The sequence below is a fragment of the Ascaphus truei genome, chromosome 2, assembly GCF_040206685.1.
Source record: "Ascaphus truei isolate aAscTru1 chromosome 2, aAscTru1.hap1, whole genome shotgun sequence".
Taxonomy (NCBI): Eukaryota; Metazoa; Chordata; class Amphibia; order Anura; family Ascaphidae; genus Ascaphus; species Ascaphus truei.
The window spans coordinates 461,095,957-461,123,193 of NC_134484.1; the positions used below are offsets into that span (position 1 = coordinate 461,095,957).

The window sequence follows — 27,237 nt, forward strand, 5'->3', positions numbered from 1 at the left end:
GGGGGATGGAGAAGCATCAGCTAGCAATTCTCCAGCAATCCGGTGACATTCCAGGTGGAATCAGAAGCACAACAAAAAAAACTGTAGGGTTGACACAGTTTATATACCTGTGTAACCCTATTCTTAACATGGAATACAGACTATTGGTGAACAATTATCTGTATCCAATCCCTAACGTGGAGACACAGATTAACCCATGCCCCCCAGCTAATTAGCCCATGTGTACTGGGACTTTGAGGATCTTATTTCTGTAGCCCCATAATTAAATCAGGGGCGACGACCAGTCTACCAAATTAAGTATCTGGTAGGATCTGCATTGTTTGTAGGTGTAGACATAACACTTACAAACCACTCCAGTTTGATGATTCTCCGCCCTCAGGTAACAATTAGAGTGTCAGTCTGTTGATTAGTAAAGAAAAAAGATAAGCCGGCGCCAGTTCAAACCGTGACGTGTAAAGTCCAAATCAAGTCCTTTAGTGATGGTGATGAGCAAAGTGCAGATTTCTTCCAAAACGTGACGTGATATGTGAAAAAATAAAGAGAGAATTATAGTGCAGTATGTCAGAATGAGGACATAAAAACATATAACACTGACAACATAAAACAAACAAGACAGACTCACAACATCAACTAGCCAGACAGAAATGAATAAAAAAGCTATTTATTAACAACTAATGCAGGATTCTGGATAGTTTCACACACTAATCCGGGGGGGCAAAATCGTTGCCCTACTCACAGGATGCAGGATGTTTGAAAGCAGCAGGACTTGAAGCACTTTCTGTGGATCCAAGATGGCGACCGGAGCTCACTCTCTGGCGTCCCCACGTGTGGCAGATGCTGTATGGAGCTCCAGGGGGTCTGGATCAGTGATGCTGCTATGCGTGTCACGCTCTCTCCTCCTGCCGGTTTCCAATTCTCCTACTCTCCTGTTACCCAGCCGTGCGGTATACTCTCCACGAATAAATTGCTTCTAAAAAACGAGTCTTCCCAACGCGTTTCGTGCGCATGCGCGCACTTCTTCAAGGGATGTAGCTACCCCTGAGTCTGGATAGTTTATATACACAGTCCACTATTCCAATTGGTCCATGTTATAATTGGCTATGTGTTAACTGTATGACTGCCAGAACAGAGGTAGAAACAGAGAAAGCCTGGCTGAACATACATACTATAAATAAGACAAAACAATACAACATTAAAACATTAAAAGACTTAATTACTAAAATATTAAATAATAAAAGGAGCTCAATGAAAGGGGTTATGTTATAAAAAAGCCTTCAATTCAAAGTCTATATTTAACCCCCTTGGTGAGAGTGTCTTCAATTCATAAATCCAGTATGCTTCCCGCATACTGGCATGATTGAGTCTATTCCCACCTCGGGGGCCGGCTTGAACCTCCTCAATAGCCTGACACCTTAAGCCTATAGGGTTCTTATTATGGCATAAAAGAAAGTGGCTTGCAATATGTAGGCAGAACGGGGAGATCCTATCAGAGACGTGTCTATGAACACGTATACAATATAAGAAAAGGACTAGTCACACATAGCGTTTCCCATCACTTTCTTTTATGCCATAATAAGAACCCTATAGGCTTAAGGTGTCAGGCTATTGAGGAGGTTCAAGCCAGCCCCCGAGGTGGGAATAGACTCAATCATGCCAGTATGCGGGAAGCATACTGGATTTATGAATTGAAGACACTCTCACCAAGGGGGTTAAATATAGACTTTGAATTGAAGGCTTTTTTATAACATAACCCCTTTCATTGAGCTCCTTTTATTATTTAATATTTTAGTAATTTTAAGTCTTTTAATGTTTTAATGTTGTATTGTTTTGTCTTATTTATAGTATGTATGTTCAGCCAGGCTTTCTCTGTTTCTACCTCTGTTCTGGCAGTCATACAGTTAACACATAGCCAATTATAACATGGACCAATTGGAATAGTGGACTGTGTATATAAACTATCCAGATTCAGGGGTAGCTACATCCCTTGAAGAAGTGCGCGCATGCGCACGAAACGCGTTGGGAAGACTCGTTTTTTAGAAGCAATTTATTCGTGGAGAGTATACCGCACGGCTGGGTAACAGGAGAGTAGGAGAATTGGAAACCGGCAGGAGGAGAGAGCGTGACACGCATAGCAGCATCACTGATCCAGCGCCCCTGGAGCTCCATACAGCATCTGCCACACGTGGGGACGCCAGAGAGTGAGCTCCGGACGCCATCTTGGATCCACAGAAAGTGCTTCAAGTCCTGCTGCTTTCAAACATCCTGCATCCTGTGAGTAGGGCAACGATTTTGCCCCCCCCCGGATTAGTGTGTGAAACTATCCAGAATCCTGCATTAGTTGTTAATAAATAGCTTTTTTATTCATTTCTGTCTGGCTAGTTGATGTTGTGAGTCTGTCTTGTTTGTTTTATGTTGTCAGTGTTATATGTTTTTATGTCCTCATTCTGACATACTGCACTATAATTCTCTCTTTATTTTTTCACATATCACGTCACGTTTTGGAAGAAATCTGCACTTTGCTCATCACCATCACTAAAGGACTTGATTTGGACTTTACACGTCACGGTTTGAACTGGCGCCGGCTTATCTTTTTTCTTTGCCAAGTTACTGACTGTACAGTCAGTTTTTGTCTGGCTGCCAATTTATTATATTATAATATTATTATTGTGTGTTTTAGCGCTGTTTTGCACCGTCTTTTCTGTTTTTGAGTCTGTTGATTAGTACTTGGTCTGTTGATTAGTACTTAGTGTAAACAATCAAGGCAGTTAACTTTTGATCACAGTGCTTAGGCTCAATCAGCCGGCTGCCCTTCATGACCTATTAGCATAGAAAATGGAGTCTGCATTTTCAGAGCAGATCCAAAATACCATACATATAGACTTTAATATCTACACATATTAATAAGTTCCATTCTGGTGGGCTCAGTGGGTCGAAATTTGCCAGTTTTTAATGCCTACAGTGACTCCACACATTGGCCAAATATCAACTCTCTGCGACCTCCAGAACTGGAGATACAGAAATGCACTTTAAAACATTAAAATACAGGATTATAATGAAACATGGGAACAGGGGAACATACAGTTTCCTGACATGACAAGGTGTAAGCCACATTCCTGGACCACAGTCCAGTTAACCCCTTGCCTCCCTGGTGAGGTCAGGGGGTGGCCATATGGGGTGCAACCCCTTTAATACTGGGCCAACCCCCCTCTCCCTCTACACCATTACATAGATTGGTCTCACTGTCTACTGATTTACATTAATCCCTGTGCCTAGTATTTTGAATGCATAGTTAACTAAGACAAAGTCAAATGTAGTATGGCAACACATAATGTAAGTCACCCATTCAATGGTCTTCCAGGATAGCGGCGCTCATTTCCTGTCCTCAAGCCCCCCCAACAGGTTAGGTTTTCAGGACAGCTGGCTTCAGCACAGGTGGCTTAATCAAAGACTCAGTCGAAGACGCAGCCTCTGATTGAGCCACCTGTGCTGAAGCAGGGACTGATTGAGCCACCTGTGCTGAAGCAGGGACTGATTGATCCACCTGTGCTAAAGCAGGAACTGATTGAGCCACCCGTGCTGAAGCAGGGACTGATTGAGCCACCTGTGCTGAAGCAGGGACTGATTGAGCCACCTGTGCTGAAGCAAGGATATCCTGACCTGTTGAGGATGGGGGGGAGGAGGACTTGAGGACTGGAGTTGAGCACCCTTTTACTAGGATAAGAAAAGGTGTAACTTTTCAGAACCACAAAGTAGCTGCACTTAACACTGTGTACATGCATACCCCGCGTTAACGTACGCAATGGGACCAGAGCATGTATGTAAAGCGAAAATGTACTTAAAGTGAAGCAATACCTTTTTCCCACTTATCGATGCATGTACTGTACTGCAATCGTTATATACGTGCATAACTAATGTAAATAATACATGTGTAACAGGCTTTATAGTCTCCCCGCTTGCGCACAGCTTCGGTACAGGTAGGGAGACAGTATTGCTGTTCAGGACGTGCTGACAGGCGCATGCGCGAGCTGCCATTTGCCTATTGAGCGAGATGTACTTACTCGTGAGTGTACTTAAAGTGAGTGTCCTTAAACTGGGGTATGCCTGTACAATGTACAGTAGCTAACAGTTACGATGTAACATTAAAGAGGCAATTCAAGCGGCACTTTAGATACAATGGCTTGCTCCTTTACGAGAAGATGCGAAGAGACCCCGGTGAGAAAAGCTTGCGTCTCAGGTCCCATTGATCATTACATTGAGAAGATGATGTCAATAAGAAAAGATTAATGTGTTTTCATGCTGCTGCCATGTGCATTCACAGGAGTGGGGATGTGACACACACACACACACACACACACACACACACACACACACACACACACACACACACACACACTGTCCTCTTCTGTGACCCGGGATGGTACAGGTTAAACATGGACTGCTTTGTGGATTCTAAACCATATTCCACATTAAAGGGCCCATTTGACACACAAAGGTACATACAGTATGCATTGCATATGAAAAAGAAAAATTACTCACAACCTTCACATATACTATTTTGTGGATAATCCTATTTTGTGGATATAACACTTTCTTTCCTCAAACGGCTCTATTGATGGAATGGAAATATATTGGGATATGTATACTAAGTGGTGCTAAGCCATAACACACCTTAAAGCACCATACAATTGAATGGGCCTAAATGTGTCTTACAGCACAGGATGGTGTACTATGGCTTAGCACTGCTTATTAAGTACAGCCATTGAGCATCTAAATTACCTTATTTGACTATATTACTATAGACTGTTGTGCATCTATTATGCTAGTTTGCCTAAAGGAGACCCCTGGGTTAAAATGATATTGAACGTTACATATTTGTCTACTTTACATATAGTAGTCTACTATACTGTGTAACCATTGTAATATAAAGTTGCACTTTGTACTTTTTTTTGCATATTTTACTACCGTACAGTCTTTCATCACATAAGACATTAATGCTACTTATTGGATGGCAGGAGATACAGAATTCGAAAGCAATAAAATGATACAATATTTGTACAGTACCTTTCACTTTGATCTTCAGCTTGGCCAGTGGGGTTCCCGGGGACACGAGGATGTCCCGAAGTTCCTCCAGAATCTGGGGCAGCTGCTCTTCTTCTGCGGTCGATTCGATTCCCTCCTGTTCTCTACAATCAGGTCAAATAAAGCAGAAACACACAGTTATTGGCCGAATATACAGTATGTACTCAAGTAAAGTAGTTCTGTTGGCTTACTGCTACCGGCTAACTACACACATTTGCCATAAGCTAATTCCTGGGGGGAAAAACATTGGTGGACAATCGTAGGTTACATTTGTTCTGACCAGTCCATGGGCAAGGTTAGTCCAATTCCGTACTGTATGTATATCTTTATAGAGCGCGTCACAGCAGTAATACACGTGGCATAACAATATAACACATAATGGGAATAAGCGCTTCAGGCATAAAAGTAACATCCCCTGAAGAGCTCACAATCTAATGGGTAGGTAGGAAGAACGTACAGACAGTAGGATGGTGTTTGGGGTACGTGCGTCTGCAGGGGGCCACGGTCGATGTATGAAGTGTGTAGCATCAGCCACGGAACTACTCGTATGCTTCGTTAAGGAGGTGGGTTTTAAGATGGCTCCTCATGGTTGAGAGAGAGAGGGTGCTAGTAAGTTATTGAGAGCCAGTAACACAGCGCAGTGCATTGCTGGCCTTAAAATGTTATAAAGTGTGTAACAACCAGAGATGAGACCCTAATCCTTGTTGAGTCACCCACATATATAAAACACTTTTCTAATGTTCCCATTCGCTGATCATTTCCCTCGAATGCCAGTTTATATACAATAACAATAGACTTCTTTAACAGCTATAGATCAGCACTAACTAATGGCAATAAAGAACAATGTCAGACACGATGTATGTAACCGTTATTAAAGCAGCTGTCCAAGCTGCCGGTTGTTTTTTGTTGTTGTTGTTTTTCCCCCTGTAATATGTGTCAATACAATCCACACAATGATAAGTAATTAGCTTAGTTGCCGTTCTCCTGTGATCAATCGGCGAAGATTCGGCTCGGGGGTTCACTAAATGGCTGTCAGTGCAGGAGAATAGAACCAAAGGTGCAAAGTTCTGTGGGGAAGATCATGTGACCGGGCAGTCACCAGATAAATTGGGGCACTGCTAGAGAGAGGACAGGGCTCAAAAAGGGGTGTGCCAGAGCCTGTTTCAGAAGAGGAAGGGGATGTGACTTTGTAAACTGTTGCTATAGAAACAAAATATGCTTATTACATTATAATACATTAAAAATGTCATTCAGAGTTTTTTTTTTTAAATGCTACAAGTATTTCCGCATAGTACAGAAATAATTTATTTAAAAAAACTGACATGTGCAAGAGGGAGGGCAGGGCTGACAAAGGGGTGTGCCAGGGCTTGTGACAGGACATGAAAGGGCAGTGCCTTAGTAAATGCTTGTTAAAATAGAATACAAGAAAAAATGGTCTTTCAAAGTTGTTTTTTTTAAAACAGAAAATGCTAAAAGTATTTTTTCTTACTACAGAACTGATTTATTAAAAAAAAAAAACACATGCAGGATATTGACTGAACTGCAGCTTTAATTACAAAACAACATATAATATTGTCTGATTTCTTTTCCAAAAATAGTTTACCTGGACATGTAACCTTGTGCACTGAAATAGGAGGATGTTTCTGTTGCTTCTGCAGTGTCATAATCTGAACTGGTTACTGTAAGATAAAACAGTCACAAAGTTATATTCATTATGCACTTCTGCTCATCAGTATGTCTTGTGCATATCTGCATATCTGCATATTTTGCCCTGGAGCTTCCTTAATAACTTCTCCCCTCCACACAAAACGATGTTATTCTCCCTACGTTCTATGCATTGCAAACATTTTGCTATGCATCTGGGGCCCATCCATTCCATTACTACATACTGTATTTTCCTACATACAGTAAGTCTCTAGTGGGACGCAATTTTAAGATCATACTAAAACCTACATAAACAATGTCCACCAGTTTGGAGTACCATTGTGCAGTGTAACCAATAGGAATGTGCCAGTTGAATTTCTCATGGCAAAGTCATTTATAATAAAGTAAAGGGCCATTTTTGATATTGTCAAAGAAGCAAGATGTGCACCTTTCATTCTTCTTGTCTCGTCCATTTGGGGGTGGCCCCGATAGAACTAAGACATTGAACGATAAGCTTTAATAAAAAGTAGGTGTTTATGTAATGCCGAGAGGTTTTTATAATGCTTTTGATACATTATTGTCCATCTGACACTTACAGTCCACTCTGAGCTCAGCCTTGGTCGAAGACACCCCCATTCTATTTTCTGCCAAACATCTGTACACTCCCATGTCCTTGGGAACAACCGCTGTTATGATGAGTTGGTGGCATCCTTCTTGGTCTTCATTTATCATATAGTGGTCATCCTCCTCAATCACCTTGCCATCCTTAAACCAGCGGATTGTTGGCATTGGTTTACCAATGACAACACAATCAAAACTGACCGGATAGCCATCTTGTACCTCTTGGTTTTGAAGCTCAGTAACAAAGATGGGTGCTTAGAATAGATAACAAAATAAAGTATATTATTGTGACTTTGTATGTTTATATAACAATGCATCCTGAAAACTATGGTAACTTTGCAACAAAAACTGACAACGAATCTACTATCATCTACACATCTTCCTATCTTACCTGATTTATACATTTTTTTGATAAGGAGAGTTTCACAATATCAGAACGTTTAATTAAACTGTTCTTGTGCAGAAATATTTATTGTTGTAATAGCAGACCTGAGCTGCAAGTTAGTTTACTTGAGTGACATCACAAATGCACACATCATTAAAAAGCAGATTATAATGTTGTTATAGTGCACACAAGAAAACTAAAATATATATAATTTTTTTTTTGCAGTGGATATGGATTTCTTCTCACTTTTATAAAGAACAGCAAACCAGTATCTTTTCAAAGTAACCAACTTGGTGACCTACAGTAAGTTATTCATTCTCACCAGTGTCGGAAGTCAACAACGTCATTTGTGGTTTCACTTCAGTTCGCTGCTGCACGGTGGTTCCGGTTTCTGCTTTCATTATCCGTAGCTCCACCTTCTTCGCACCTTGGTCAAAAATGTCTATTTCCACTGGAATACCCATGGCAGAAAACATTTCTCTGAACCTACTAGCAGCTACTTTAGCCTCCGTCATGACTTCAAACTTGATGTAGATGTACTTATCATCCTCCCGGTATGTCTGGTGGTCTATAGTTTCTAGGTCTCCTTCGTCAGCACTGACAAACAGTTCTTCTTCCACATCGGACATTTCATAGGAGGCCTTGGATTTAAAGATCTTATGAAGTCTCCTCCCGGCCTTACGGAAAGCCTCATCTAGTTCACTTCCTGATGTGCTGCTTTCTGTCTCACTGTCTGTACCTGGCTTAACAGGAGCAGGTTTTCGCTTACGAGCAGGTTCAAGTACCCCACTTCCTACCACCAACCTGGCACTGTGGTAAACTGCCCCAAACTTGTTAGACACTTCACATGTATATTTCCCAGTGTCCTTTAGTTCTACCCCCGTAATTATTAAGGAACATGTTCCATCACTGTAATTGTCAATATGATAATGACGACCATCGGAAACCTCTTCGTCATCTTTGAGCCAGCGAGCCTTAATGTCTGTTTTGCTGATGGCTACACATTCAAGATGAACTGTTCCTCCAGGTTCAACAGAAAAGTCTTTAAACATCTCCCCAAACACAGGGCACTCTTGCTGCTTGATCACCTTCCTTGCTTTGTATCCTTTGAAGGCAGCCTGAATTTTCACGGCGGCTTTATCCATCGCAGGGTCATCGTCAATTATCTCTGGTTCAGCTGGTTCCGTTGGGGGTGTGGGCTCCTTACCCTCAGTGCCTGACGTCTCAAAGTGCTTCCAAAATTTGCTTGTAGATATCGTTTGAACTCTTGTACCATATGTGATGGTTGAATGACCGGCTTTTTTAAGATAAGACACCAGTGATGGAGTTCCCGCACGGGATTCATCATCAGAGCTGGTCAATGACAAATCAGCTTCACTTGTTTTAGCTAGATCATCAGAAGTGTAACCTGAAAAATCTGCGCGCTTCTCAGCTTCTCTTTTCAGTCTGAGCTTTTCATCCTCTTCTGGGACTTCGCAGATAGAGTCCAAAGTAGGTTCTCTGCTCATTCTCCGCTTTTTGGCCAAGGCTTCCCATAGTAAATGAAGATCCCCTTCTTGAGCAGCCTCCGGGGGCAAACTCGGTTGAGCAGCGTCTTCATCCTCAACTCTGAGTTCAGATCTTTCCTGGGCTACAGTAAGAATCTCTTGTGAGGTCTCCACTTGTTCTACAATGGACGATATGGAGGAGATACATGTACAGTACATGAAATGTAAAATGTTTTATGATGCATTTGTTATGGCCCTGGTCACATGCCTACCTAAGTCCCTTTCTCTTCTTCCTCCCTTGTTTAAGCTTCTTTTATTCCAGCTCCCTCCCTTCCCAATTTTCCATCATGTCTTCCTATTTGGATAGGCTTTTATTTTATACTATACTGTACTTCTGCTTACTCTAATACAAATAGTTCAAAGATGGAGATGAAAATCAAGCATAAAAAGGGTATACCAGTTACTGTTCTATTCGCCATAACCACACACAAACATCATTAATGATAATTATTCCAATTTCAAGGTGCCGTTTAACACTCTGCTACATTATACACTGAAGTTGTGAGGAGGAGTGGCTCAGTGAGTAAAGGCATAGACTCTATAAACAATAGTGTTTGAATTGAACCTGGTTCAATTCCTGGAACCATGCTCCGTGTGACCTTGGGCAATTCATTCTATCGCCTTGTGCCTCAGGCACCAAAAACATACATTGTAAGCTCCCATGGGCAGGGACTGTGTCTGTAACAATTATGTGTGGGCTGTGCTCCCCAAGCAAAAAACAATGGCAACTGCAAACAACCGACTTACGTCCCACAGACAAAGTGACAGATGTATTTATGTCTGATGAGGTCAAGGTCGTGTATGTGCCTTGGTCTCCTGGTGAAAGGTTTTGGATAATCAGTGCCTGCTTTTCCCCTTCAGAAATCAAGGCAGGTTGCAATGGATCTTTGTCCTTCATCCACCCGACATCGTGACTTTCTTTTGAGAGTTCATCCCGCTGAAGGTGGACCTGTTCTTCTTCGGTTACTGTTTTGTTCTCCGATGGGTGTTTTATGGTGGCAGGATGCTCTGCAAATATAAAGCAAAGATTAGTGATTACACTACCTACAGAGACGTCACCTGAGCTGACAATGTACAGTAACAATCAAGCGTGTTGTCCTATGCCATCAGGTTATGGGAGGTGTTGCTATCAGTGATAAACTCCAAGGCTGTTATATTGAACCCTTGTATTTTTTTTTTTACATCATAGATCCTCTGCTGACAGACATGTTAATGACCAAAGTTAGGTACGACCATATACGTCACATCTGGGTGATGTCATTCTATAATCAACACGAGGTATTATTACGTGTTCACTTTTTCATGATGTAACAAGGCTTCGACAATAGTGGTAAAGTGGTAATAGTGGTGATCTTTCAAATGTAATCTTAAATATGAGTTCTGTATGTACTGCATATACAGTTCAATTATATCGAGAGACAGCACTCGTGTACTTGGAGACCTTATAGCATGTGTACCCAAGTTAAGGTTGGTCTTCTACTGTATTTCCAACCTGGTAATGGTCAACGGGACAAATGCCACACACTGGAACAAAATCTCTTTAATTCATCATGACGTCTATAACACGGCCACAATAAAAAAAATCCAACTCCTACCCTTTTGCCCTATACATACAGAACATACACTTTCCTAAAAGCATATCATGAGTATAATGTGGATACTGAATACCATACGAATGGCTCGTACAGACCATGAATGGTGAGTGTTCTCCACAATCAATCACTTAGGAGGCATCATTTCCCCCAATTATAAGAGGTAAATCAAAATGTATACTAAGGCATCACTATAGGTAAAGCTATTGTTTTATTGTTAAACTGTACAAAATTAAATATCACCAGGAAGGTTATAATAAACTTGGACAAATCCAAATAAGATTTTTAGGGGAATGGAATAGTTGTCAAAAGCAACATAATAACTCTATAAAATGTATGCATCGAAAAATACTGTAACTGCAGCTTATGCCTCAAATCCTGTGACACATTGTTAAAGCCCCATGAGAAATTGGAAGGGGTAAAAAAAATGACACTTCATTAGAGAATGAATGGGATTGTCTAAATGAAAAACCAATTCCAAGGCAATCCCTACCCCCTCTCCCACTTTGATACATTTTTGAAAGAATAAACATATTCAGAATTGCAGAGGTAATCTTCTTGTTCCCACAGAAGAGCTGTTAAATAATGAAGGGTATTTGATTCTAGATGTGTGTACATATATGATTTGCAGCACACTTTATAGTACTTACATTATTACTAAGCTACAATGTGAGAAGTGGCATGCAAGCGTAGCAAAGAAATCTGCCCTTAAATGTGATCAATCAGCCGGTAACTCTTCAACGCGTGAATAATAGGTTATCACTTTGCATTTCAACAGTCCTAAAACATTTTTTATTTTAGCTCAATTGAAATTCCTAAAGCTTAGTCGCTCAGACATTAAGGACATACAGTAATATTGCAACATATACACTTACTACGGCCAGGCTAGTTACACAAAGTGATGAAGCTATTCACTGCTGGATTAGCACACAATGTAGAGGAAAAGATAAGGAAGTGTGTGGTATAGCACCAGGGGTAGCCAACTCCAGTCCTCAAAAGCCACCAACGGGTCAGGTTTTCAGGGTATCTCTGTTATCAGCACAGGTGGCTCAATTAGTCTCTGCCTCAACACAGATGGCTCAATCAATCCTTGCTTCAGCACAGGTGGCTCAATCAGTGGCTCAGATTGAGCCACCTGTGCTGAAGCAGGGATATCCTGAAAACCTGACATGTTGGTGGCCACCCCTGTATTACACTGCCTCAAAGCCATGCAGTGGCCAAGCTATTCCAGCAAGATGATTTCACACAGGTCAGGACCACAGCTGAAGTCTCATCTGTGCCCAGGTGCTGATGCAGTAATGCGGAGGTTCAGATAGTGCCGAAAGAAATCCTATGTAGGTCATAGACCCAGTGACAGCAGCACAGTCAGGTGTGACAATGAAAACAGAAGGGAACGCTGATCGCAGGAACGCTCCTTCAGCTTTGGAAGGCAGCGTTTATTATTATACATTGCACAGAATATCTCCGGCTTCCCCGGCCATTGTCTTGATTAGTAAAACAAGCCGTGCAAACATGGCGAGTCTACATAGCTTTGTGCAGCTTGCGGTGCAAGGCCACTACTTCTCACCTAGCTGTACCGTTTGAGGTAAGTGAACGGGTTCCCCGAATCCGAGTTTGTTTATGGAAGAAATGCGGAATCGGTAGGCCTCGCCGGGCACCAGATTATCCGCCACATATTCCATGCTCTGAATAAGTGCCGTGTTGCATTGCTGCCAGTCACTACCAGAGGCTTTCATCTCAACCCGGTATCCTATGATGGCAGAGCCACCATCACTCAGCGGTGTGAACCAAGACAGTGTCACGGACTGGCCGCTCTTACTTACAATCTCCGGGTCTTCTGGGGGATCAGGGAGGGCTGTGGGCACAACATAGTCCCGATAAGATATAGTACAATGTCCTCTGCTGCTTTCGATGAAAGAAAAAGTATGCACCCTACAACAACATGGTAGCAGACACATCTTCCATCGTCACTATCTGTGCCATGTGTTTCAACAGCAACTGCAGATACACTTATATTGTATACAGTTATACTTGTAGTAGTCTATGCTGTGAGGAATTTGTTATTAGAGAAGACGGTAAACATTTGTTGTAAGCAGTTTTCATTGATCGCCCCACCAGCGCAAGAGGTGACACACTTAATTTTATGAAGAATAAGATCCCTTTGACACAATTGAATGTGAATGGGCTTTAAGATGTCTTCTGGCATGGAAGGTGCCTCATAGAGTTAAAGCTCTTGGTAAATATAGCCTGTTGTGGGCCATTCACTTAAACATGGCCAGGACTGGTTTTCCTAACGAAGATTATATGCTGCACACCTCAATCAAACAATGCATTCAACATTACCGGTGCTGCTGGTTCAAGGGGTACCTGTCCTGGTGATCCTGAACTGTAGATAACACAATGTTTCGACCCTAAGGTCTTTATCATGCCTGTCACTTGATAAAGACCTTACGGTCGAAACGTTGTGTGGCACAATAATTTTTTTCTATTGAGCAAATTCGTTGTGCGTTGGATCTCCCTTATCCACATGAGTGGTTTTCCAGCATGCAAGTTGTCTTATGAAGTAGGACTTCTTATTAAGTATGGCCCACCATCTTAATGAGTATCCAAAACCCCCTATTTAATCCTTACTCATAAACTTGACATAAGGTAACTACGGATTTACTTACCAATGACAGATAGTTTGGCTGATGCTACTACATCCCTTGAAGCGAATGCCACTTCTCCAGAATGATGCATATGAGCTTCCTTAAGAATAAGCTTGTACTGGTTGCCATCTACCTGCATTGCCCAGTTTGCGTCTGGTTGGATATTTAAGCCGTTAAAATACCAGGCAATCTCATTTACCAGTACGGCTTCACTTAACACACAGCTAAAAGTTGCTTGTTCACCAGCAATGACTTCAGTGTCTGCCGGAGGCTGCAGGACTTCCAGGCGCCATCCTGGAGTTAAAACATATATTATAATATTCTAAACCTTTAATTAGGACTGTACAGTACATAGTTACATGTTGATATGCTACTTTCCATGCAATTTTCAACCCCACTCTCTAATCTAGCAAATGGATTGTTTCAATGTCTATTTTTCAATGGCTCACCCTGAATCTGAATGGATCTACTAACTGCATATTGTAACGCATCTGAAAACGAATGATTGTGTATGAAGTCATCAAAAACATTACACAATAATACAAACCCTACAGAATAGTGCCCAGACTTACTTGAGACTTATTTAAAACATCCCAATTCCATACGTAGATAAGATTTTATCGTAGGATTTTTGACTACAAAATTATTGCACGAAGGTCAATTAAAACAAGGTGATGTCAAAAAGGTGTTTTAGATAAGAATCTTAAATACATGAAAATACCATTAACGCTGTATTTGCAAAACTGCAATTGGGAAATACAGGCAGTCCTCGGTTATCCAACACAATGCGTTACTCAAAATGGCGTTGTAAAGCGAAGCGTTGTAAAACGAGGACTGCCTGTACCTACCGTGCTAAGAACATCAATAAAAGGTTCATTGTAACGGGCTTGCTCCTACATTGGGTTAGTTTCATGAGTTTTTAATCGTACTTTTGTTTTGTGCAATATCATCTGGTAACAGAATGCTGTAAAACATTCTCCGTGAGACATTCGCTACGTACAATGAAACTACGTTATTTATAGTCACTAAGCTACATTAAAGATTAGCGATCGTCCCAGTGAATGGCCGCTGCTGATGGCTAAACCTGTGTTTTCACAATTACATTGCGATTGACTTTTTGCATTAGGATAAATTAATGTTATTGCTAAAATTATTTCATTATTATTCATTATTTCATTGGTCTATAACGCAAGGGGGGCTCAACTCCCATCCTCAAATGTCCACCAACAGGTCCGGTTTTAAGGATATCCCTGCTTCAGCACAGGTGGCTCAGTCGAAGACCAGGTTTCAGGATATCCAGCTGCAGTACAAGCTGGGATATCCTTAAAACCAGACCTATTGGGCGGTCTTGAGGACTGGAGTTGGCCACCCTTGGTTGAAGGATATTGCGCCATTACTATTTTCCAGTATAGTGTCTTCATTATTGGGACTCATAAGATATCGGGTTTTCAGACACATTTCCTTTGTTTGCACTAAAGATAATGGGGAAAGGTCGGTTTGTGGACATGTGTATGTGCTCACAAGTAGTATTTGTTTTTGCGGTACACTGTACGGGGGGCGGGGATGGGGGTTTTTGTCACTGTGTTAATCACCATTACTTACTTGGTGTAATTTATAAGACAATAAGACAAGAGTAGGCAAATAATGATCACAGATACATTTCTTATGATCAAAAGGGCTGATAAACAATATAAAAAATGTTTTAAAAAGAATTGTATTGTATTGTATTGTATGTCTTTATTTATATAGCGCCATTAATGTACATAGCGCTTCACAGTAGTAATGCACGGGGTAATCAAATAAATAACAGATAATATAAATAACAGATCATGGGAATAAGTGCTTTAGACATAAAAATAACATTAAGGAAGAGGAGGTCCCTGCCCCGAGGAGCTTACAGTATAATTGGTAGGTAGGGAGAACGTACAGAGACAGTAGGAGGGAGTTCTGGTAAGTGCGTCTGCAGGGGGCCAAGCTTTATATCATGTGTCCAGTATTATCCACAGTGCTATCGATATGCTTCTTTAAGCAAGTGTGTCTTAAGTTGGGGCTTAAAGGTGGATAGAGAGGGTGCTAGTCGGGTACTGAGGGGAAGGGCCTTCCAGAGGTGCGGGGCAGTCAGTGAGAAAGGTTTAAGGCGGGAGAGGGCTTTAGATACAAAGGGGGTAGAAAGAAGACATCCTTGAGAAGAACGCAAGAGTCGGGGTGGTGCATAGCGAGAAATTAGGGCTGAGATGTGTTCAATATCCAATGTGAATGTAAATATCTTTTGCAGACAATAGAGAAAATATAAGGTAGCAGACGGACACCCACGCAAGGGGACTCAGCAGAACCCCATTAAAGGGCAAGAAAATCAGTGCAAAACCCCACCCAAAAAGGAAGACAGCTGTAGCAATAAAAAGCATGTAATCTATTATCTAAGACTTGTCAGTGCATAAATATTGCTACTAAAATGTAATCTGCATGAGGTGTTTGATGCAATTTGTTTTGTGTAAGTGAGACAGGGGGTCTTGTGTCACCATGAATGAATACAGCGCGAATACGGCGCGATGACCTTCCAGGTTGTAGTGACGTTTAATAAATAGGTGCCTATGATTCAAACTGCCCATATTTGCACCTAAACCAGGGTGACACCCCCAGAGCTGATCCGTGATCCCCCGACTACCAGGAAAGCCCCAGGTCCAGAGATATTTGGAGTTGTTTTGTGTCAGTGTGTGACATAAAAAAAAACTACAAATATGGTCACAGTGTCACCAATAGAAAGTCACAATGTCATTTCCCGATGAAGTTGCAGGTTTCCCTTGGTTGGCAGAGCAAGCCTGACACGGCGGCCATGTTGTTTTCACCGGGCAAGTATTTTTGCCCAGTGGAAAAAAGGAGTTATATCTCAGGAAGTGGGGGAGGGAAGGGTTGGATTGCCGATCGTGCCAATTAGCACAGACTGCTGCTTGTGTTTACAGAGGCCCAAATCGCTTGGCGATTTATATTTACGTGCAGCCTGTGTGGTCGGCGTCCATAAAAGGATGTCAAAAATTGGGGGGAAATTGCCCAGCACGCCAATAACAGCAATTCTATTATAAAGAAATCGGAAAAACATATTAATTGGGATATAAGGACAAGAAAAAAAACAAGCTTGTTTTTTTTAAAGTAGTTATGTTCCAAATGAAAAATATTTAGATTTCTTTATCTTAAAAGACTGATTTTTTTTTCATTTTTTACTGTGTTGATTACAACCCTGGCCACAGTAAGAGCCCTTGGTCACCCAGTAACATCCCTTGGTCCCATTAAGAGTCCTTGGTCGCCCAGTAAGAGTCCCTGGTCACCCAGTAAGAGCCCAATGTCACCCAGTAAGAGCCCCATGTCACCCAGTAAGAGCCCCATGTCACCCAGTAAGAGCCCCTGGTCACCCAGTAAGAGTCCTTGGTCACCCAGTGAGAGTCCCTGGTCACCCAGTAAGAGCCGCTGGTCACCCAGTAAGAGCCCCTGGTCACCCAGTAAGAGCCCATGGTCACCCAGTAAGAGCCCTTGGTCACCCAGTAACATCCCTTGGTCACCCAGTAAGAGCCCCTGGTCACCCAGTAAGATCCCCTGGTCACCCAGTAAGAGCCCCTGGTCACCCAGTAAGAGCCCTTGGTCACCCAGTAAGAGCCCCTGGTCACCCAGTAACATCCCTTGGTCACCCAGTAAGAGCCCCTGGTCACCCAGTAAGAGCCCCTGGTCACCCAGTAAGAGCCCTTGGTCACCCAGTAAGAGTTCCTGTCACCCAGTAAGAGCCCTTGGTCACCCAGTAAGTCCCTGGTCACCCAGTAAGAGTCTCTGGTCACCCAGTAAAAGCCCCTGGTCACCCAGTAAGAGTCCCTGGTCACCCAGTAAGAGCCACTGGCCACCCAGTAAGAGCCACTGGTCACCCAGTAAGAGTCGCTGGTCACCCAGTAAGAGTCCCTGGTCACCCAGTAAGAGCCGCTGGTCACCCAGTAAGAGCCGCTGGTCACCCAGTATACATCCCACTTTCCTGCTACTAAAGAGTTTGCTGCCAGGTTTTACTTTTCTATTTCTTGTACATAAACAAATACCATTCTTATCTACTTAAACAACACAGGTGATGCTGACATGTTAATACTATCGTGTCATTGATTGGGACCTAAGCAATCTCACTAAGGAGACCATAAAGGTCCTCCACCCAAATCAACTGTCAGCTTTCTTAACAGAGATGAATGATGTTACAAACCCACATATTCATCACCAATGGTATAATATGTCTATAGGACACAACATAAGCAAACAAAAACATTTTACACAAGTTCTGTATCAAACTCACATTTCTACTGTGTAAGTATACACACAATCCTGCAAGGTCAGCCCGAGAGATAATGATTACTAACCAGAGACTGTCAATGTCACAATGTGAATAGAAATGTAAAAAAAACCAGCATTTATTCTCCAAGATTGGTGAATTTTTTGCAGATATGATGAAAAAGATAAAATAAAATGCACCCTCATATTAAATGATAGAAGCTAGCAATCCTCCTACATAATGGCAATAAACATTGAACACGCGTCATCGGGGTGTAGTACGGAGCACAACCGTGATAATAGAAAAAATCAGCAAGATCAAGAGGTGTCACACCGACGCGTTTCGCGTTGTTAAAGCACGACAGCGCAAACCGCGTAGGTGCGTTTTTTTAAATCTGCAACTATCCATGTGATACAATCATTTTCATTTTTTATTGCAGTCACCTCTTGATCTTGTTGATCTTTTCTGTTATCATGGTTGGGCTATTTAAGTATAAAACACCAGCATACTGTATATACAAGTTTTATACTTAATTGGCATCCCCTGTTGTGGCAGGTTTTGGTTCCAAAATACACACACACACACATAAATTAATTGTGCTTTGTGTGTTACTATATACCTGATGAAAGATCCATATGGGACCTGAAACACTGTCTATCCACTGTTCTTGGCTGTCACATTAATTGGAGAATTGCATTATGAACGTGTGAGTAGAGATGTACTTTGTATCTCTGTCCCAGAGGAGACCTGCACTTGAAGAATGTGTTTGTCTATGTTGTGCTGGCTGCACGAGCAGGATTCTCCTCGCCTGAAACGGTTTCCCCGCACTCTGGAACTGTACCATATTTAGTTACCAATTAGGGAGCACATATTTTTACGCATCTCAACCTCGAGTTAAAAATCCCACAATAGCAAATACTGCACCTGTAGTCAGAATTGGCAGAAAGCAGGTACACCGGATACCTCATTACACATAACAAAACAGGTTTTGCCTGTGTGGATCTCTTTATCAGCAACATTATTGTTTAAAATACTCTCTTAACATTAACTGCAGGAAAAACATATCCTGTTTCCTTCCCTATCAGGAAATAATTGAAGTAAAGTGAGACCAAATGCCACAGCTGTAGGAAGAAGGTTCCTGCCTCTCTATGTATGTCACCTTGTATACTCAGGCGCTTGTGTAAAACACTCACCTGTACTGACATGTTGGGAGATGCGTATGAGGACACATGCTGTCAAGTGTATTGAACTACAGTAGGATTTGTTGGATGGTTGCATCTGACATTGAGAATTACACTGAGACCCATCTTATTATTCCTCTCAATACTGTTATGTAACAATAAAAAAACAATGCTTTATGTATTTAGCAGCTGGAAAAAAAGTTGTTTTCCTTCAAATTGCTGTGTTTGGCACAATACAGAAGGCCGGGTTATCTGCTGGTACTTACATGTATGTTCCTTGATCCATTGTTCATACAAAACAGCACATCTTGTTATTTGAAATAATAACTTATAACTGAGCATTCATTATATAATACCCCCCTGTTAGATTTGTCTTTGAGCTTTTTCCCCCCCACTTTAGATCAGGGGTGCTAAACTCCAGTCTTCAAGCCCGCCCAACAGCAGTTTTTCAGGATATCTGTGCTTCAGCACAGGTGACTCAATCAGTCCCTGCTTCAGCATAGGTGGCTCAGTCTTTGAATCAAAGACTGAGTCTCTGATTGAGCCACCTGTGCTGAAGCAGGGATATCCTGACAACCTGACCTGTTGGGGGGGAGAGGGGGAGAGGCTGAGGACTGGAGCTCATCACCCCTGCTTTAGATGACCTACTACTTTTGTTCACGGATTTCCCCGAATCAGTCTGAAAAAGGGCAATTCGTCTTTCCGTTTTTTTTTTTTTTTAAATCACTGACAGTCCAGATGGCGGATTAATGATCCGTGGTCGGATTTTGCGTAACGTGCGGGTTGGATTCTTAAAATTCACCAGCGGATTGTATCCAATGGCGGTTTTTGGATTCATCCGCACGGGTTGAAAATTGAACAGTCCGTAGATGGATTTGACACCGCGGAACGGATTTTGAATGGAAATCTTGGGAAACGGATTACGACAGTATGGCCCATCTCTAATTGACACAACAAGAGATTGGTGGTTTTAAGAGTCCATGTGTAGCCCTCGACGCATGTTCTGCATAGTCTCTTTTCCATTCTGCTGTTATTTGTTACTCCCTGTGGGTTGCTTTATGTATTACGTGCCACTGTTCTAACACATTTGTTACAAGATTAATTTTGTGATCTAGACAGGAACCACCTTACAATAAGTGAGCTCCCAACGCCTAACCTTGGTGTTTCTCAAAAGTATAAATAGTTAGAGGTCGAAGCGGCCTAAAAATGAGTTTCTTACAGCTTCTTAATGTTGTATAGAAGAGAGCACAACGGACTTCCCTTTAAAGAGTTATAGGACCATATTGGCAAAAAACAACTCTTGTAAAGCAAGTCCGTTGTGCCTCTATACAACACTACTATGCACAATATTGAGAGGGTTCAGCAGGGATACGCTCCTGAAGCAGTAAACACCGGCAGTGACCTCCGTGAACCTTTCGGGTGTAGTGTCCAGGAGCAATCACCTGCCTTACAGCTCCATCTTGGTGGGACGGTGTATGTGTCAAACAAAGAAATCCAGAGTAAGAGGAATTAATCTCAGATATGTTACCGTTCTTCTGGGGATGCAGAATCAGAACTTACCTTTCCGGAGCCACACCCGATAATCTATCGGTATCACTCTAAGCAAGCAACTCTCAAACCGTAATACAATATACTGTTACCTTGTTAGTCAAGTCAAGAAAATGTGAGCTGTGAAGTGATTATCCCCTCCATCTACTCCTCCCCTTACTTTGTATTTATTTTCTGCTACGACATACATGAAGACCATGGTATATTGGTTCTAATTACTTGTGTTTTTATGTATCTTTAGTTGATTGTGTGACCCAAATCTTTACAGAAATGTTCATACTGTATTCAAATTATAAATGTGACAAAAACGCCAATACAATGATTATTTCCCATATATAACATGGCTAATCATACCATTGTATTTATTTCTTTATACTCTGACGCATATTTACTAAGCAGTGCAAAGCTAGAAGGCACCTCACAGAGCCTAGCGAATTACATGGATGGGTAATAAAGTGCCTTATGGCTTAGCACCACTTATATGGGTCTCTGCCCTTGGTATATGGGTGTCTGCCCTTGGTATAAGCAACGCATGCCGTCAATGCACAGTGCATTCTCCAAACCTTACCTCTGACATTGAGGAAAGCTGATGAAGCCACATCACCAGCCATGAAGGTGACTCTGCAGCTGTCCTCACAAGTGAGGTTCTTCAGCAAGAGAAGATGCCTGCGGCCATTCTCAAAGTAAACCATCTCAATGTTTTCCGATGTTCTTGCTGCTTCATCGTCAACCAGCCAGTTGAAGTTGTAGCACTCGGGTTTAGACAAATAGCACTCAAACAGAGCTTCGCCTCCCTCCACTGCCTCTACATTCGCCAGCCCTTGTAGTATTTTATTCTTGGCTATTAGAGAACACAAACAAGACAATTACACGATCAACTCATTGTGTGACCAGAACCTATCAAATGTATTGTAGCAGTAATGACGATAATGTATGTGGTCAAAGAACAGACATGCAAAGAGGACTATGTATCAAACGGGGAGACGTATGACCGTAAAGGAAGTGCAAAAAGAATTCTGTGTTGACACATTGCTCCATTTTCTGTTTGCGTCAATTGCGTCCAATGTACAATTGTTGGCCTGAAAAATGGACCTGGTTGATTTTTTTGGGACGCAAATGCAAGATAAAAAAAAGTAACGCAGAGTTTGATACATCTCATTATAATCTGTGTATCATATAACTCCTCCATAAGTCTTATTGATACTCCTCAAATCTTGAGCGGTCAAAAACAGCACAAAATGTGAAAGATAGATGTTGATATATTGACACAAACAGACAATATGAAAAGGACGCAATTTGATACATCACCCTAATGTCTCCGGCCTGCAAAACTGGGGCAACATTTTGGTTTAAAGTAGCACCAGATTTTATTAATGGAGTTGTTTTCTTTGCTATTAATTTACCCCAGTTTTGAAGCCATGAGTCTATGCTAGACAGTACCGAAGTCTTTGAGAAAAGGAGAAATCTAAAATAATTGTTATTTGAGGGTACAGTACATGTTACATGCCAAGTTGACACATTTTGGATATTTATAACATAATTAGATCATTCATGCTCACACTCAAACCGAATACCAATCACTTATTGTATCAGGCGCTAAACCCCTATGGCTGAAGATTCAGTTTGTCTGGTGCAAATGTAGTAACAAAGGATGGTAGGACCTGATGAAGGACACGGAGAGGTTCGAAAGCTTGGAACATATCAACTATTTCTTGGTCCAATAAAAAGTATCATACCCCCTCCTCCCTCTCCCTCCTCTGTTACTACTGCACATGGAAGAGAGGACTAACGCCTCCCCACCCTTCTTTGCTTCTGGGACACATGTCATTTTCCTGTGGAACACCCCAAATCTGATTTTCATTACAAACTCAGTTGGCTTTTCATGGGAGTAAAACAGACTATCAGTGTAATTTTGTAAGTAGTTTTGCTCGGTGACTGGATGACATTACCATATGGTACGTTACACTGCGGTTCATAAGTATGCCGCTGCCGCGTGCATTCTGGCGCTGACATGTCGGTGCAGCACGCAGTGCACAGCATACAGTTTCTGACTTATACAAGGAAGTGCCCGTTTTACAATGCAGAGCTGTTTTTGTTACTGCCCTACAAAGCAATGTTTGTGTTTTTAGTGATGGATTAGGTCAGAGGTGGCCAATTCCAGTCCTCAAGGGCCACCAACAGGTCAGGTTTTCAGGATATCCCTGCTTCAGCACAGGTGGCTCATTCAGTCCCTGCTTCAGCACAGGTGGTTCAATCAGAGGCTCAGTCTTTGCAACCGTAAAGCAACCGTGTTTATTAGCAACTAGAGGGGCAGATTCAAGCACCAATAAGGTTAGCGCACCTGATCCAGCGTTAACTCCTATTGGCTTCAATGGGTCTTAATAGCGGTTCGGGTGAGCTAATCCGTACCGGGTACTGGTAAATATATATCAGTCCCCCGTGCCAGATCCTAGTGGGATTTTAGGAAGCGTAACTATACAGCATGAGCATTGCAGCAACAGTAACCCCATGGGAATTAAGCCGGCCATGCTTACTTACATACTGTATACAGTAATACCCGAGAGACAATTGCATTCGCACATATTACAAACATGAAATATAGAACACTGCAAATGTTCACCGTTTCCTTTACTATTTTATGCAAGAGGATCGTATTTGAGGAGCAAATCAACAGATTTATTCGTACTGTTAGCGTGACATTTGTATTATCTAAGTCCTCAGGCGGGTACAGAGACCTCCTCACCAACAATAAAGCACACACAGGGTAAGAATCAGAGGGGCAAGTGGTCCCAAAGTGAGGCGGAAAACAGCACCACAATATCACCGAAAACTGGAGCACAAAACCCACACCAATTTTATCCCGCAGTAAGCGATGGGATATTTTGTTTTGATACATTTAATTCAGTTATGTGCTTGCGTTTTGCACCACCTTTGCAGATGGGTGACCCCTAAAGTCCCACTGCAAGTTTTGCTTCAATACATATGGTGCCGTTCTTTGCATCACTTATTCAACACGTTTAAATATCTAGGGGCCTATGCAGTAAGCGTTCATAAGCCACTTATCGAGCATTTATCGCCCAAAATGCCTACTGCTATTCAGTAAGCGGTGATAAGTGGGTGATTAAAAGACTGAATCGCCCCCAAAAAATTGCTCATAAAAAAATCACAGAGGTAGCGGTGATATGCCACTTATCGCCGCTTTTCGGCATGTTCATAAACTCGCGCAATTCTAGTAGCAGCGATTTGGCTATGAACGCCTATAACCGCTCTACAATGGTAATTTTATCACAAAATCCTCACTCGAGAAAAAGTTGGCGCAAAGGTGTTGGAAACCTGCAGAGAAGCGGCGAGATGGGACTTAGGGGGAAAAATGCATTTTTCCTGCATAGGATTGATGCCGGGAATCTCTGGAGCTGATATCCATTAATATTAGCACCAGAGACCCCGGCATGAATCGTGTGCAATAAAAATGCATTTACAGTAAACTTCATTACCATAGCGGATAGCCTCAGGGACCCCCTACATCCCGAGATACAGGTCCCGTTAAGGGGTGCCGGTATCTCCTATGCATTTAAATGTCCGTGTCATGTGACCATGGGAATAAAATGCATAGGAGATACCGGCACCCCATAACGGGGCCTGTATCTCGGGAAGTAGGGGGTAACTGAGGCTGAAACCAATGCGGTTCAGCTCAGGAGACCCCCTGCTCATCTACACTAAATTAAAATTTATACACATACATTTCGGCCGAGATTTGCACAAGGGGAGACGGCTCTCTCAGAGCAGCTCTCTCTGCAGCAGATACAACTCGCCGGGTTAGGCCTTTTCAGAGGGTCGTTCATCAGATCCCCGGCTAATCTCCCGTGTTGTGAATTTTGCTATGACAGGTAATGAAGGCTTTCTGAATACCGTGATACCAACGCTCATAAAAACGGCGATTTAAATGGCCCGGCGATTTTTTTTATGAACCTTTAGTGCATGAGGCCCTATCGTCTGTAGTAAAAACATTGTATCGCACATACAAAAATCTCTTTTTCACAAGTAGGATTTTTTTGTATTTGATGTACCAATACAATTCTCTGCCTCAGAATGGCATCACTTTGGATTTTAAAACATCGAGGGTCAAAATCTTATGGCTTTAATTATCAAAGTCTGGCGCTACTTTTTTGCTCCAGTTTTACAGTTGGGATAGTATTATAAATAAATAGTTATTTTTGCCCAGACTCACTAAACTCTGCAAATTCAGGGCAAATAGTGTAGGATGATCTAAATCCGGAACGGACGCTATTTGCCCCGAGGCAACGCCTTATTCACAAAAGAAATGACAGGCAAAAATAACGCCCGTCCTAGAGCTGGTCAGCATTGGGTTAGCAGCATGTTATATCAGGAGAATGCTACGTGATGATATTGAAGCCTTGGCATTACCTCCAGCCACACACTGACATACTAGGGCGTTTGTAGGAGAGAAGAGGGAGATAACCCAGGGAAATGACACTACGTTATTTACTGTAAGTGACACTGTACCTACACTTGGCATTACTCCAATCCAGACAGGGACACCAGGCTTTTGCCCTGTGTCAGTGCTTGGACGGGAATTACACCGGGCTAAGGTTTCACTTCAATAATGAAATTTATTTTGGGGCGTTAACACTAACGGAGATTCATAAGTAGGGTATTTCACGTGCGTATCATTTGCCCTTCTGTACATTACTTTTAACATGACGCCAACACAAGTTAACGTTCTGTCACTTCCTTTAGTCGGTGCGGCTTTACCATGAATGTTACATTGGCGCAGGTTAACGCTACGTTAAGTGGCCCAACGAAGGTTAGTGAGTCTGGGATTTTGAGTCAGTAAACTGAAGCGGCCCCCTCAATGGATCGGAAACCGCTCTAGCTTAGACAGTAACTCCTGAGCTGAACCGGGGAACAGTTCTTTTTTGTTTTGTTTTACTCATTTAACAGTCACAAAAATCAGCACAACCAGTTGTCATGTTTGTAATATACAAGTAGGACTGTTCAGGAATCCCCTTTGTGAATCTTCATCCGGAACAAACACCAATGTAAAAACGTTAGTAGTTGGGTGATATGCAATGCAATGTGATAAGGCAGGGGGGACTCAACGCCAGTCCTCAAGACCTTCCAACAGGTCAGGTTTTCAGGATATCCCATCCTGAGCACAGGTGGCTCCATCAGAGGCTCAGTCCAGGATTGTGCCTCTAATTGAGCCACCTGTGCTGAAGCAGGGACTGATTGAGACACTTGTGCTGAAGCAGGGATACACTGAAAACCTGACCTGTTGGGGGGGCTTGAGGACTGGAGTTGAGCACCCCCCGTGATAAGGCCTTTTCTTTTGGTTATATCATTGGTTAATGGTTCTAATGGTAATCTCATTGAAAATGAAATGTGAACCCAGATCACAGTATCAGCTCCTTGTGACCTTGGGAGATCACTTAATATTCCTGTGCCAAGTGATATTGTAAACTTAACGTAGCATGGACCGGTCCCTTACAATGCCGGTCTCTGACATTTGGCCGCAGCCACTTTGCCGCGACCAAATCGCCGCCAGTATTTAGCCACCCTCACCTCACCGCAGGGACATCCCTTCGCCGGCCGCTTCGCCATCAAGGTAAAGTCTCTACAAACCTTACCCCTTACCCTAAACCCCTAATCTTATCCCCTAATACTAATACTAATACTACCTCTACCCTAAAAACTATACCCCTTACCCTAAACCCCTAATCTTACCCCTAATACTAATACTACCTCTACCCTACAAACTATACCCCTTACCCTAAACCCCTAATCTTACCCCTAATACTAATACTACCTCTACCCTAAAAACTATACCCCTTACCCTAAACCCCTAATCTTACCCCTAATACTAATACTACCTCTACCTTTAAAAACTATACCCCTTACCCTAAACCCCTAATCTTATCCCCTAATACTAATACTACCTCTACCCTAAAAACTATACCCCTTACCCTAAACCCCTAATACTAATACTACCTCTACACTAAAAACGATACCCCTTACCCTAAACCCCATATCTTATCCCCTAATACTAACAATACCCCTACCCTACAAACTATACCCTTTACCCTAAACCCCTAATCTAAACCCCTAATACTAACACTACCTCTACCCTAAAAACTATACCCCTTACCCTAAAACCCCCTAATCTTAACCCTTAACCCTAACAATACCCCTACCCTGCAAACCTTACCCCTTACCCTAAAACCCCCTAATCTTAACTCTTAACCCATAATACTAATGTTTCCTCCTACCCAAAAACCGTACCCCTTACCATAAAACCCCTAATCTTAACACCACATCCTACCTTGAAAACCTTTACCCTGAGACCCCTTACCTAACAAAGCCCTTACCCTAACAAAAGGAACCCCTTACCGTAATCTCCTACCAAAAACCTAACCCTTTACCATAATCTCCTACCCAAAAATCTTAACCCCTTACCGCAATCTCCTACCCAAAAAACCTAACCCCTTACCGTAATCTCCTACCCAAAAACCTAACCCTTTACTGTAATCTCCTACCCAAAAACCTAACCCCTTACCGTAATCTCCTACCCAAAAAACCTAACCCCTTACCATAATCTCCTACCCAAAAACCTAACCCCTTACCGTAATCTCCTACCCAAAAAACCTAACCCCTTACTGTAATCTCCTACCCAAAAACCT

The 27,237-nt window shown here is 42.2% G+C and overlaps 1 protein-coding gene across 31 annotated transcripts in view; it reads right to left on the bottom strand.

The window, feature by feature from the left end:
• The window catches only part of OBSCN (obscurin, cytoskeletal calmodulin and titin-interacting RhoGEF), a 462,171-nt gene that overhangs the window by 195,980 nt on the left and 238,954 nt on the right, over window positions 1-27,237 (bottom strand). For 29 of the 31 annotated variants that reach the window (XM_075588062.1, XM_075588043.1, XM_075588055.1 and 26 more), the window contains 8 exons: window positions 21,108-21,380; window positions 13,538-13,810; window positions 12,436-12,723; window positions 10,024-10,284; window positions 8,052-9,395; window positions 7,320-7,598; window positions 6,683-6,758; window positions 5,062-5,183 (listed from right to left, as the gene is read on the bottom strand). In XM_075588062.1, the coding sequence (XP_075444177.1) occupies window positions 5,062-5,183; window positions 6,683-6,758; window positions 7,320-7,598; window positions 8,052-9,395; window positions 10,024-10,284; window positions 12,436-12,723; window positions 13,538-13,810; window positions 21,108-21,380 (2,916 nt within the window). The remainder of the gene's footprint in view (window positions 1-5,061; window positions 5,184-6,682; window positions 6,759-7,319; window positions 7,599-8,051; window positions 9,396-10,023; window positions 10,285-12,435; window positions 12,724-13,537; window positions 13,811-21,107; window positions 21,381-27,237) is intronic. The other 2 variants (XM_075588045.1, XM_075588052.1) reach the window with 2 other exon arrangements.